This window comes from Spea bombifrons, chromosome 3, assembly GCF_027358695.1.
Source record: "Spea bombifrons isolate aSpeBom1 chromosome 3, aSpeBom1.2.pri, whole genome shotgun sequence".
Taxonomy (NCBI): domain Eukaryota; kingdom Metazoa; phylum Chordata; class Amphibia; order Anura; family Pelobatidae; genus Spea; species Spea bombifrons.
In genome coordinates, this window is record NC_071089.1 from 80,737,984 (window position 1) to 80,751,186 (window position 13,203).

The 13,203-nt window shown below is 42.1% G+C and overlaps 1 protein-coding gene across 2 annotated transcripts in view; it reads right to left on the minus strand.

The window, feature by feature from the left end:
• DVL3 (dishevelled segment polarity protein 3) overlaps positions 1-11,766 on the minus strand; it is a 33,343-nt gene extending 21,577 nt beyond the window's left edge. For both annotated transcript variants that reach the window (XM_053459285.1, XM_053459286.1), the window contains exon 1: positions 11,396-11,766. In XM_053459285.1, coding sequence (XP_053315260.1) covers positions 11,396-11,556 — 161 coding nt within the window. In that variant the 5' untranslated portion in view covers positions 11,557-11,766. The remainder of the gene's footprint in view (positions 1-11,395) is intronic.
• Positions 11,767-13,203: the final 1,437 nt, after the last annotated feature.

Genomic DNA, 13,203 nt, shown 5'->3' on the forward strand with positions numbered 1-13,203 from the left:
AGAAATATGACATGGAACTGGATAGCTGGATTTAACAGGCAAGGTACCCAAATCAGCGTATAACAGAAAGCTCGGTACAAAGCACACAATGCGGACAGGGGAAGTCCAGACTCACAGCTGTTCCTTGGAGAGCTGCAGATCCCGCCCCTCCCCCAGTGACAGCGAGGGGCCAGATCTCAATACTGAAGTGTCACTCATGCACTCTCGCCCACCCCTAGGGACAGAGCAGCTGCCACCAGAGGGTATGTGAGTAAACAGCTCTGCAGGCACCTGTCCGCTGTGGTGCCCATCGCTAACATTCACGGGACACAAATCACCCTACGACAAATACTTCTGCGCTTTCCGTAGTATTCTTCCACAAGCGCTTGAGGACTCAGCCCAAGTACAGTACAAACCCACCCAACACAGAATGTTCAGCCTGGCCTGGAGAGTAGAATATGAAGCAAATAGAAATTCAGGAACGTCACTTCTACTGCAATATAACAGACACATTCAAGAACAGGCACCCTGAAATTTAGCCAAGAGGCTGGTAAGGTGGATGTATGTATGTATGTATGTTTGTATGTATGGGTGTGTGGATGGATGGGTGTATGTATGTATGTATGTATGTATGTATGTATGATATAGTGTCATAAGGGTCTGCTTGAAAGCCCAACATGTCAGGTTTTTGAAAAGTACTCTTATACACACATAAAATACTCACTGGTTAACATTAGTTTCCATCTACATAAAAGGAAGCCATGGACAGGCCATATAATGACTCCAAAAAACAAACGTAGGCCTGCCTGTAAATGCCTTTTTTCATGCGCAAGAGGCCGAACAAATTATTTTCAGATATCACTTCTGATACATGCATTACGCAAGTTACAGTTGTTGTTGACATGATGGATCAAATAAACCTATATAACTAAATTAGCAGAAGTCTATTGGAAACAAACTATATTATACGCAGCCATCGTAACCACCTATTCTTCTGATTGTAAAGGTGGGGAGATAAGAACTGGACTATTACACTAGTTCTGCCACAAAGTAGAATATAACTACAGAAATTTACAAAAAAATGTTTGGTAAAGCAATTTGAGCCACTAAAATACGTGACGGCGACTGCCTTAATCTTAACGTGAATTAAAAGACATTCTTATTGCAATCCTCTTTGCGTTAAGGTTTTAAAAGATGTGTAATGATTTTACATGTAAGAAAAAAAAAAAAAAAAAAAAAAAACACAGAAAATTGATTACTTGGGTGCACATCAACCCTGAATTGTAGTATGACATTAAAAAGGTTATTAACAGGTGAAATCCTAGAAACCAGGTTATTCAGAATAAATATAGTTAGAGTCATGTGACACAGGTGACACAGAGGGGTTGCAAGTCTTTACGGACGCAGAAAGAAACATTCTTCTTTAAGATAGCCAGCAGCTATGTGGTCCAGCTGCCAGACTATCACTAAGCTAAAAAACATGGTGAAAAGGGAATCCCAGTGTATATTGCAACAGCCAGTCTATTCCGACATCAGACCCAGTAAACTGCAGGCATCAAGATGTTGTTACCAAGACGAAAAAAAAACATCTTAAAAGATTGGGGTTTTGTGCCACTAAGATAAAAGAAACCTTAGCAGCATCTTTAGGGATGGTAGAAGTATGTGGTCTGATTGCTCCTTTGGAGTGCGAAAAGCTAAGAAATTCACAAGTAGATAAAAAAAGTGGCTTTCTATGCCCTGTCCGAGATGTGCCACAAGTATAATTATTCAGAAAGTGTCCCCACAACTCGTGTCTAGGACGCCCTATTAGTGAGAACGCCCACCAAAAAGAACTAAGAATTGTTCCAGTAGAACTCACGCGATTGCTGTGAAAGCCGAAATCTGTTATTTATAGGTTGCTATAGCTTCACTCTCATCCCCAGTCTACTGAAGAAACCGCTTTCTTGCCAACACAAATCAGACCACAAATGTGCTTACTAAGCAAAAGAACCGAGCCCTTGGAAAGTGTTTATCTCGGCAGGAGAGCAGGACTCTTCGAGCTGCACCTGGTTAATGGATGTGTGACTAGGAGCTCCTCCACAACTCAGACTGGGATTTCAGGCAGAGGAGGCGACTTCACAACGACAGGAATATTCCACCGCCGGAGCGATCTGACCGCTGTGCACACGCCATCCCTCAGGAAGCTATTATACAGGGCAGCTGCTGGCAAAATTAGTGGCTATGAATAATTAATAGGTTACAAGCGATATAATGGGAATTTAATCCAACCCTTGGCACACGAGCATATTTACATATCATACTAGGTAAATAAAGACACAATCGACGATGAAAAGCAGGGTTTTTAAACAGACGTACGCATGCTTTATTTATCCAAAAAGTTAATATAAATCCAAAGGCAATAACATCAGGTTTTTAATACGTTAAAGTAGATTTACAAACATACTAGACGAGGGGGGCAAAAGCGAGCCTAAATTTCTGTGTCTGTTTTTTATACTTGGCCCTGGTTAAGAGACTGCGCTGCGGTTACTGTAAATTACTATGTAAAACCTTCATCTCGCATTTAGGAGGACGATCCCTTTATCCGTATCCCAGTAACATAGAAACATGTTACGGTGTGGGAGATAAATCACCCCTCGAGAAGGCTGCAAAACTCAGAACCATGTGGCTTTCAGACAATTATCAGCACTGCTTTGTGGTCATGAACGTGACCTCATGATGTAGTGTTGGTATATCCTCTAGTCATTTGCTGGCAGTTCTTAATTACATTATACTTAAGGTAACGCTCCGAAACAGAGTTCATTTGAGTACAATATTTTAAAGTCATAAACTCTAGGAAGGCACACATGGCCTGTCAGAAAAGAAAGAAAATAAATCAGAAACCCTTAGCTATAGAACGCCGTCTCTTTTCAGCCCCTTCAGTTGCAATTATACATAGAAATCAGTTTAGCTCACAAGCCGGGCAGGGGTAAGCCCACCGTTTTGGCCTTTTTGTATGAATTTGCCATAAACCTAGATTGGGTTATTAATATGTTAACACCCATATGTAAATTGTACAGCACTGCAGAATATGCTGGCTTTAAACAATAATAAATAGGGAAACGCTGGCCCATAAGAACACGAAACAGATCTTTCCATTTAACATTAATAACAAAAAACACTAATTATATAGGCCCCTCTACTCAGAAAGCTAATGAGGAATTAAACAGGCATGTCTTAAAAGAACTTGGTATGTTTTTGCACATGGAACTAGAACCCTTGTGGCTTGTGTGTTATAAACAGTTAAAAATGATTCACTAAAACCAGCTTTAAGCTCATGCAAAATAACTGAAAAAATAAAAATGAGTAAAACAAGAGATATTCGTAAAAACGCAAGCAGCTCCCTGTAACTCAGCCTTCATGATAATCTCATATAAAAGTTTCTTGACACTGGTCAACATCATATCTAAAGGCTAGAGGAGTTCTTGCGACTTCAACTTCTATTTCCTGTTCAGATGAAAGTCAAACTAATTACAATCCAATTAGTTTTTATTACATTTTAATTTATCATCCTGGCCACTTCATTCCGTTTGGAAGACGTATAAAAAGAAATAAAGAGCTGTGAAGGCTAGCCAAGAAGGTCCAACCTGTGTAAATATCTTTACATGTAGTTAACGTTCCGCCGGTGCTTTTTCCCCCCTTTTTTTTTTCCAGTTCTTCGTAGAGATCACGCATCTGAAATATTCCGGACGTATGAGAAGAGATTCTTGTCTGCTAGTGGTTAGCGGTCACAAAACTCGCGAGTGGAAAATGTAAGGGATTCCTGCGAAGTGAAGTCCCCTTGTGCTCTCCCACCGTGCGAGACGTTCACATCTGCGGCTGGACGTTCTGCTCGCAGACCTCAAGTAGTCTGGCAGATACTGGGGAGAGGGGGTGCTGCTATGTTACAAGGCAACGGGCCAGCCGCAGATTCCTGTCTGCTTGTAATAGCAGCGAGCGAGAAACGGATTCAGTGTGCCCAGCTGTACACGCCAACACTTTCACTGCAAAAGCCGAACAGGTCATGGATCGCCTTGCCACATTCAGATACATGCCACTGACACTTACCTACCACAAAGTTTAATTTAGCTTTATTAATCTCTCATAAGGCAAGGACTGATCAGATCTACTAACTAGTTAGTTTTAGGTGTTTTTAAATTGCATGAATGGTTTCTGCTACTCTTTGCTTGATTTACGTAGAGTTTTCATAAAGGGAATTTCTCTAGTTGGGGTCAATCATTTGGCTTCTTCATTTTCTCCCTTCCCCTCTGTAGCCCTTATAACATGTTAAAACCAACAGATCTAACTGCAAAAGGGGCTTCCACATAAACCCCTTGAATGTGGCTACACTAGAGAAAAATACCAGTTATTGGACAGTACACTGAGGGAGCGAGTCGGTCAGACAGGTGGAAGAACAGATTTTAAGGACGACTTGTACAATATAGCTCTACTTTCTAGTAACCAGGTGCAAACAGCTGATTCAGCATAGCCACACAAACCCATCATAATGCAATCCCTCTTGTTTTCTTCTTTAAGCAACATTACAGCAGAGTTAAATGCATAGGGAAATTCGTATAGATGAGAAGAATCTTACGTTTAGAGCATGTAGCTAATGACAGGCAGGCATACACTGTGTGCCCTTACAATAAATACAGTTAAGAAGCATCACAGGGGATTAGCCATCCGATAAGCCATCTTATAATCAGACCTCAAATAGAGATCGGACTATGAGAGTAAGATCCAGATCCCCCGCAGTGCTGCAGGGGACCTGGATCCTCCTGTCTTATGCCCCCCCATTTAACTCCCCCCTCCAAAACTTACCAGTGCATCCAACTCCATGGTGTGTAGCCGGGGAAGCGTGTAGACGTCTACGTGATTCGTGTAGGCAACTTCCGCTGCAGCTGGAAGGAGGTGCGGGGAGGTTGTCTTCCCCGGCTGTCAGTGAGGAAAGCTACCCGCACCGGTGAGGGAATTCTCTCTGACAGTCGGAGGGTGTATCCGCGCTGGATGCAGACAGCCCCCGCTGCTAACCGCACCTCCTTCCGGCTGCAGCAGAAGTTGCCTACACTAATCGCGTAGACGTATACCTGCTGCCCCGGCTACACACCAGGGAGTCAGAAGGACCGGTATGTTTGAGGGGGGGAGTGTTAAATGGGGGTATAAGGCATTTCTGAGTGTTCTATGAAATGCTCTTTAACCCCCTTAATGCCACTCTGCCTCCAGAAATGCCTTTTAACCCTCTATACGCCACGCTGCCTCCTGAAATGCCTTATACTTCCCTATATGCCACTCTGCCCCATAATATGTCAGAGTGGCATATAGGGGTATAAGGCATTTCTGGAGGCAGAGTGGCATATAGGGGGTCAAAAGGCATATCATGGGGCACAGTGGCATATAGGGGGTATAAGACATTTCTGGGGCAGGTTGGAAAATAAAAGGAAATAAAAACAAATTATAATTTTTCAATCATAGCTTTTGTTAAAAAAATAAAATAAAAATTGTTTACATAAATTAGCATTTAGTAGTAAAACTTTTTTCCTATAGAGTCATCTTATATTCAGGCTCTCTTTTTTTCCCCAAAAAAGGGAGGGGTCGTCTTATAATCGAGTAATATGGTATATGGAGTGCGAAGAAACAGAGGCTGCCTAAGCTTTCAAGACTATCTAGGTCTGTAATCCAGGCAGAGACTTAAATAGTCTTGACAACTTGCTAAACTAACTAAATCCACAAAAGAACTGTGGTTTGTTCATCAAGATATTTGGAGCAATCTACCAGACAAGTTCTTAAAAAATACCGTGTGCGAGTGTACCTAGAAGAATCGCTGCTGTTTTGAAGGCAAATATTGATTTGATTTACATTTTTCTTCTGTTCATTCACTTTGCATTTTGCTCAATGATAAAAAATAAAACTATACTCTTATGTTACAGCATTTATTCGCACCTGCCTAAAACCTTAACACGGTACTATACATAAAGAGGACGCACGGTTAGATTTTTTTCTTCAGAAAAGGATTTGGCTCTAAACATCCACAAGGTCCTTGGCAAAGTTTAGTCCCTACAGTTTTTGCGTACAGGCAAGGACTGGGCGTAACACAGATGTGTTTAAAGACATAACATTTCCCAGATGGAAAACACTTTAAACTTTTTGCCCCACCTGTTTGTCTAATAAAAACTTCTAAACTAAAGCACTCAGACCTATATAGTCACAGCTTCATCCGGTTGATGTCTGGACATACTGGGAATTGGGACTCCTGGTTGGCTTTTTTGTGGCAAAACAGAAATCTCCAAGTTTTAATTTAAAAATGCAGAAAATGTGAATATATATTATATACATACATATGTGATACTACCAATGCAAAAAAAAAACACATTTGAGATTAACTATAATGAAAAACAAGAGATATGTAAGAGAGTAAGTGTGAGAATGTCCCTGACAGGAGGTGGACGGTGTAAAATAGGAGCGCTAAAATTTGCAGCAAAGTCCTGGCCTTTGCATCTCCCACTACACCCCAGGCCACCGCGTCGAGCCTTGACTGCCATATAATGCATATACGGCATGCTACCTTCATTCTCTCTCGATCCCCAAGCTATGTATATTAAACAGCTTCACAATGTTCACAACATACAGAATATGAAAACTTATCGGTATACGAAATAAAATGGAAAATGAGTCACTTCCAGAAACCCTATTTACCGGATTTTACTTATAGGAGAACAAGTTTTAGAAGAATAAAAACAAAGTGGGTACCAAGGCCACTTATTTCCACACATCTGCTGAATACACGCTTAGCTCCCCCGCCACATACTAATATACATATGCATTGGTCTCTGGCTGCAGTCCATGTAAAGGAGCCCTGCACTTTTGGCCAGTTGCCTTGGTAACGTTACGCTCCCACAAAGACATCCCAGGAACAATACGTGTTTATATGCAGAAGAGAGGCGACGACAGAAATCTGTTCCATCCGCTACCATTACAGGTGCATAGGATTCCGGTCACTTACGCAATACCAACTCTGTGAATCTACACTTAAATATTGATATATACGATTGTAGGATAGTATTCTACTAGATGTGGTTAAAATAAAATAGAAACAGCATGGAATATATAACAAAGGTAATACACATTTACATGGCCAATAGCAGATGTTATAACATGGTCTTTTCACTTAGTAAACGGGGGATGCAGAGTTCATCTCCTCAGCAGGTCAGTCAGGCATCTGGAGTTCCTTTATTTATTATCTAGTCTATATGAAACATCCAAATGTCACCATAGCAACCGACACATCGACTTCTTCAATGAAATTTATTATTATGGTCAATGGAGGAAAGATCATTCTGTAGCAAAGTTACTTTTCTATAAATAAAAATATTTTTAAAAACTGATGCTTTTTGATGTAGTCCAAGTATCCTCAAGGTTCATGAACACAAAGGAAGAAGATCTAGTACAAATATCCCAGATCGTGTGAGATGTATCCTGGCACAGGCGCTCTCCTCCACCCTTTGTTTCCCCCAGCCTCCGTGCGGGGTTGGCGGAGAAACCATACAACTTTGGATTATTTCCCACACTGCCTTGCGGCTCTGAAGAGTTGGCACGCTGGATAGAAGTGGTCAGAAAAGCATACAAGTTATACGGGAATATGTCAAGTATGTAGAGGTTTGAGAATATACCCAACGAACTGACATACTCAGCGCCTACCCAAAATAGACCTTTCAAGTGCGAATCCGTGCATGCCAAGTATGGTTAGGTGAACTATGGCTACTAGCACAGCGGTAGCCCGGCCTGATCTAAGCCACACACACACAGCTGCTGCACAAATCCCTTTACACTCTGCATGTGTGTTTTGGGTCAGATACAGTCCCGGCACACAGTCCAAACACCCCAAGCTCACAACGGCTCGCCCTGTCATCATAGCAAGGGCGGCTACAAATATTATATAGCTGCAAAATATCTAACAGTATGTATGGATGAAACAATGCACACTATTAACGACAGCAAGGTGTCAGACACTTTAAAAGACACCGTCCCACCTACACACACATAAACCGGATGCTCTAGTATATGTTTTTACAGCGTCACATAAAAAAAATTCCCTGATAAAATACAAATATGGTCAAAAATCTGGCCAGGATGATTTTAAAGCATTACGTATAAGATTTATTTTCCAGCAATCTTAAAAGTCCCATCATTCAGCGAGCCAACGTCACAAAGTCATGAAGCCACTAGCTGCAAGCCATCATACTCAGGAGGTCAGCAGGGAGCCATAATTATTTTAGCAGAGGGGTTCCCCACCGCCAGCAGTACAAACATGTCCAACTGCTGGGTTAAAATGCCGAATTGTTTTGTTATTTATGCCTGTAAAAAGAAAACAAAGTGTATTGCATTGTCTTAAATTGGAAATATAATTAGATTGTTTTCCATGATAGCTGTAAGGGAGAGGATTTACTGCAGCTTGGCCAGTGGGTGGTCAAAACCACAAATCGTAATGTCCAACAAATGGGTTAAATAAACCTCACAGAAAGAAACCCGCACACAGGCAGTCACTTCTACTGCGGGAACGGCACAGATGCAGAGACCGGTATCATAAAAGGCATAGGGTCCCAAGCCATGTTTACTGGTGACTTTAACTATTAAGTAGCGGGGGCTCATAAAGTAGCTGGATCATACCAAACAAAACCTTTAAATCAAGAAAAATACAAAATAAAGCCCAACCAACGTAAATTACAAAAAAACAACAAATTAAATGGTTCCAATCTTGAATAATCCATAAACTGCCCAAAGCACCTTATCGGTTAGCATCAAAGTTTAAAGTACCTGCCATTCCCATTAGGTTTACCTTTACGATGGCAGCAAGTCATATATCAAAAGGAATAAAATCTTTATTAAAAAGAAGAAAGAATAGACTCAATCAGGCGCTCACATACAGAGCATCTTTCAGGCCTGTTCAGTCACTTTTTGCACCCCAGCGGCAGAGTAAAACTTCACTGAGCCGGCCACAAGTTGGTGCGAATTATTTTTCTTACTAATATTCAATGCCAATGGTAGCACCCAGTCGCTCCGCTAACATACCATTAATTAGTGTCTACCACTGATATCACAGAGGGATTTATTCACTAAGGATGGAGTTGGCAGGATCATCGTGTTGAGTTCCCTGTATAACTCACATTTAAATCCGCAACACTTGCGCAAAGTCATCTCAGGGCCTGAAGCATGCATTACACCGGGACAGCCTTTTATAACGTATAGTTAATTAAGGGAGCTAAAACTACAACTCTTCTTCATAATTCTTGTGCCAACGGCTGTTTTAACGAATAAACCCCGAAGTGAGAAACAAAAAGACGTGTCAAAACAATGCAAACCAAAGCACATAACAAAGCAACCAAAAGGCACGCATTCTTTCCAGCTGTTAATTCTGGCTTCTAATATGCGTGATCCATAGATCTCACATCCTTAACTCATAAAACCAGAATATCGAGACTAAATTATAAAATGCGTCCATACAAAGCCATATAACGCCAGAACCCAACTTCAAAACAGCATCTGCGTTGTGTCTCAACAGAAGCATCATGTGAATCCAATTACCTTCAAATAAAAGTTTACCTGCTTCTCTGGGCATGCGCCGGGTCCTGCAATGCATTTCTAGGGGAGCCCACGCGAGAACGACACCAAATATCCACATGAACTGCTTTCTAACTCACAGAAAGCAAAGCAGCATGAGCAGCAACAGACATTTCCACCATTTCAAGGTTAGATACTGGTAAAAATGTTTGCACAGGCTTTTATTATAGTTCATTGACACAAACAAGTGACAGCTACCAGCGAATGTCAGGGAAAACAAGTCGCGTTGTGTATGCGTAATTATATATTACATACACACATTTATATTATAAAATTATATATGTATTATATATGTATGTGTATATATATACACCCCATATATCACCCCACAATGCGCTTGTGTGTACAGCCATTCATCTGATTTGTTAAAGTTTGCATAAATATAGTGGGTTTAACCTCATGCTTGAAGTTCATAGCTGCAATAAAATTCTTCTGCTGCATGTGTCGCTATTAATATTAAACATGCTCTCTGAAGCGCACAGAGATAAACCAGTAACGCAGACATGTTGAAGTTAGAAGATTTAACTGTGCACCAAACACCCCTCCCGCAGAGCTCCTGTATACAGAGTACAGGTTTCAATAACAGTAAGCGTTCAACAACATTTGCCACTGTTTACACTGGGAGGGAGACATGGTTACTTTTTCCAAAACTCTTCCCGGGTGTCTGACGCACCAGCACTGCCTTCTGTGGCAATCTTCATTCTCCCTCAGAACAAAGACCTGGGCAGAGCTTCAAGAAATACTTGGGAAAGAAAGGGCGAGTGAAGCGAGAGTGCCTTTGTATTTAGGTAATGGCAACAAACGACGCAATACCCTTATCACAAACATCAACAACAGTGAGATCACTAAAGGTTTCTGTAAGTCCGGTAGATTGGAGAACACAACAATAACACGAGTATCCTGTTATCAGCATCTAGAAGTTCCCTACTGAAGCATGAACCAGGACACTTGGGTTTTTAAAATAAGCAGCAGCACTGGAGAGAAACAAGCCCCATTTTTCTGTGATACTTGTTTGTTCTGCACACAAGACCTCAACAAGAATGTAATTTCACATTATGGAACCTTAGCCAACATGGGTTTGTTACATTCTGACTTCTGGGGGATACAGCTCCAAACTCCAGTTAAATATAATAAACTTGGCCAGTGTTATGCATACGTTTGCACAAAATAAAAAAAAGTCAACGTGGGCATAACATTGAAAAGCAGAAGTTTTCATTTGACAAGTTTGTGCATAAATCCACTAGAAAACGTACAGATCCTTTGACCTGCACAAAATCAACCCTTTCAGTGTATTGATGGACGGGAGACTAAAATCATTAATAAGGATCTCCAACAGCAAGTCACAACATTCTGGCGGTGCTTGGCCATTGTTTCCAGATCAAAAAGCTCATATTGATGTTTGTTGCTCCATTATGTAGAAGATGACTCCAGTTCCTAGCAGAGGAGACCAGATGCAGATACCACCTCAATATCTCATCTGACCCTAGCAGCTAGCCTCTGATTTACAGCCTTGTGTAAGGTACCACAGACAGAACATTCCAAGCTGTGTAATCATTAGGCGCTACATAAACAATAAACGATACTGCCCATTGTATCATACAACCGAGTCACATAAGGCATTGTCACTTTATACAAAAAGAAGTGTGATAGTAACAAACCAAGTTTCCATGGGCCCCCCACTGAGTAATCAACCTGTGTCTGATCATGCACTACCCAACTAATAATGCAGGGTGGGGGGCAGCTCGAGGAACTGACAGCGATTCCCTGTAGGTTCCCAATCACTTACCCAAAGTCATCGTCCATGGACTTGAAGAAGAACTTATAGTTGGGTTTGTTAAGGACGCTCTTAAAGTCTCCCAGGGTAACACGTTCTGCGGGTACAGGCAGCTTGACGAGATAGGGGGTCTCCTGCTCATCCAGGTGGTAGATAACCTTGGTCTCCCCCATGGTGGTCCAGTAGGGGAGATGGGAGCACTAAGGGAAGGGGTACTAGATCCAGAAGTACGAAGGGGCCCAGCCCCTCTAGTTGTCATACAAAGGGGTACATGGGCACAGAGAAGGTACACAAACTATAAAGGCTGACAGGGTGGAATAAAGGGTGGGGGTGAGTGTGGAGCGTATGCTTGAATGTGAGCTATGTTTGGTAACGAGATAGTCAGCCGGGCCCTTAGGGGAGAGGGGAGAGTTAGGGAAGGGGCTCTAGATACGAGTAAAGGGTGGAGGAGACAGTCCAAGCTGTATGTGTGTATGCATTCGGGGGGGTAGGCAATAAACACTTTAGTGTGTGGCCTGTCAGTCTCTGCCTCACACTGAGTGTCCTCCACTCTGTCTCACTCCCTCGCTTCCCTCTTGCTGTCTCGGAGCCTCCTGTGGCGCATTGGGCCTCTCAGGGCCTGTCCTCACTTGTCCGGGCTCTAGTCCCAGCCGGTATCTCGAGCTGTTTCTGTCACTCGGTGTCCGTCTCTCCGGAGCTGCGCATGTGCACAAAACAGCCCCTGCTGAGAACCTCTACACATGCGCCAAAATAAGACAACCCCTAAAAGGAAGGGCAGCCCCCGTCACGTGACTGTGTATCCTAGCGCCCGGATATCCGCTAAGCCGCAGCGGTCGTTTCGAGATGCCAGGCCCTGAGTGACGTCATTTTGTCAGATGACTGAATTATTTCGTGGAATTATGGTAGCCTACGTGCGGAGGCTGTGCTGTATTATTGAATACACATTTAATAAACAGCCCCATTCACAAGATCCCTCTATTCGTACTGAATGTATGTATATGCTTACATATAGCATGCATCCAGACCGGGGGACCGTGGATTGGACCGCGCTTTAAACTTTCAATTAAATTATCTTTATTATCAGATTATTAAATATAAAGTCTGAGAGATCGCAATACCTATGGTATAAATACATAAATGGGGTCAGAGCACTAACAAAAAGTATTCAAAAGAGGCCATTGTGAGCCTGTTCCATAAATAAAATCTAATATAAGGATATTAGCTGGACACTAAACACAGGGAATGCCCAATGGGCTTCTCTAATTTTAAGATCTTGGGCCAATACCAGACTTTATTTTTTATTTTTTCTTTTTGTGTCAAATATTGCCACCTGTCTAGAGTCTAGCGAGGGCACACTTAACATCCTGACTGGATCCTTTCTGTGCCTTGGGTCTCCGCAATTTCCTCTGGAGAATTTGAAAAATAGCGTGCGTTGTGTATTTCCTGACAGATGTACTTTGGCCCCTGTATTATTTGGCTAGGCCTCGCCCCACGTGCTGTAAAGATGCCAGTCCTCCCTTGGGTTATAGAGAATTAGACAGCATTTCTTGTTGGTGGTGCATGAGTAGAAAAATTGTGCAGTTAATACAGTGAGGGATTTAAGCACGGGAGCCTATGGGACCGTTATGAGATCAAGGATCATGGAAAGATCAGCATGTAGAAAACAGACTGCCTAAATGGATCTTAACAAATCCGCCTCGACATGGGGTAGCTAGCCAAGAAGCACCCCACACCCCTGCGGCTTTGCTAGGCACCCATATTATATCCAATTCCATAGAAGGATTGTTCTTAGTGAGGTATTTGGCAACATTTTCATTTAC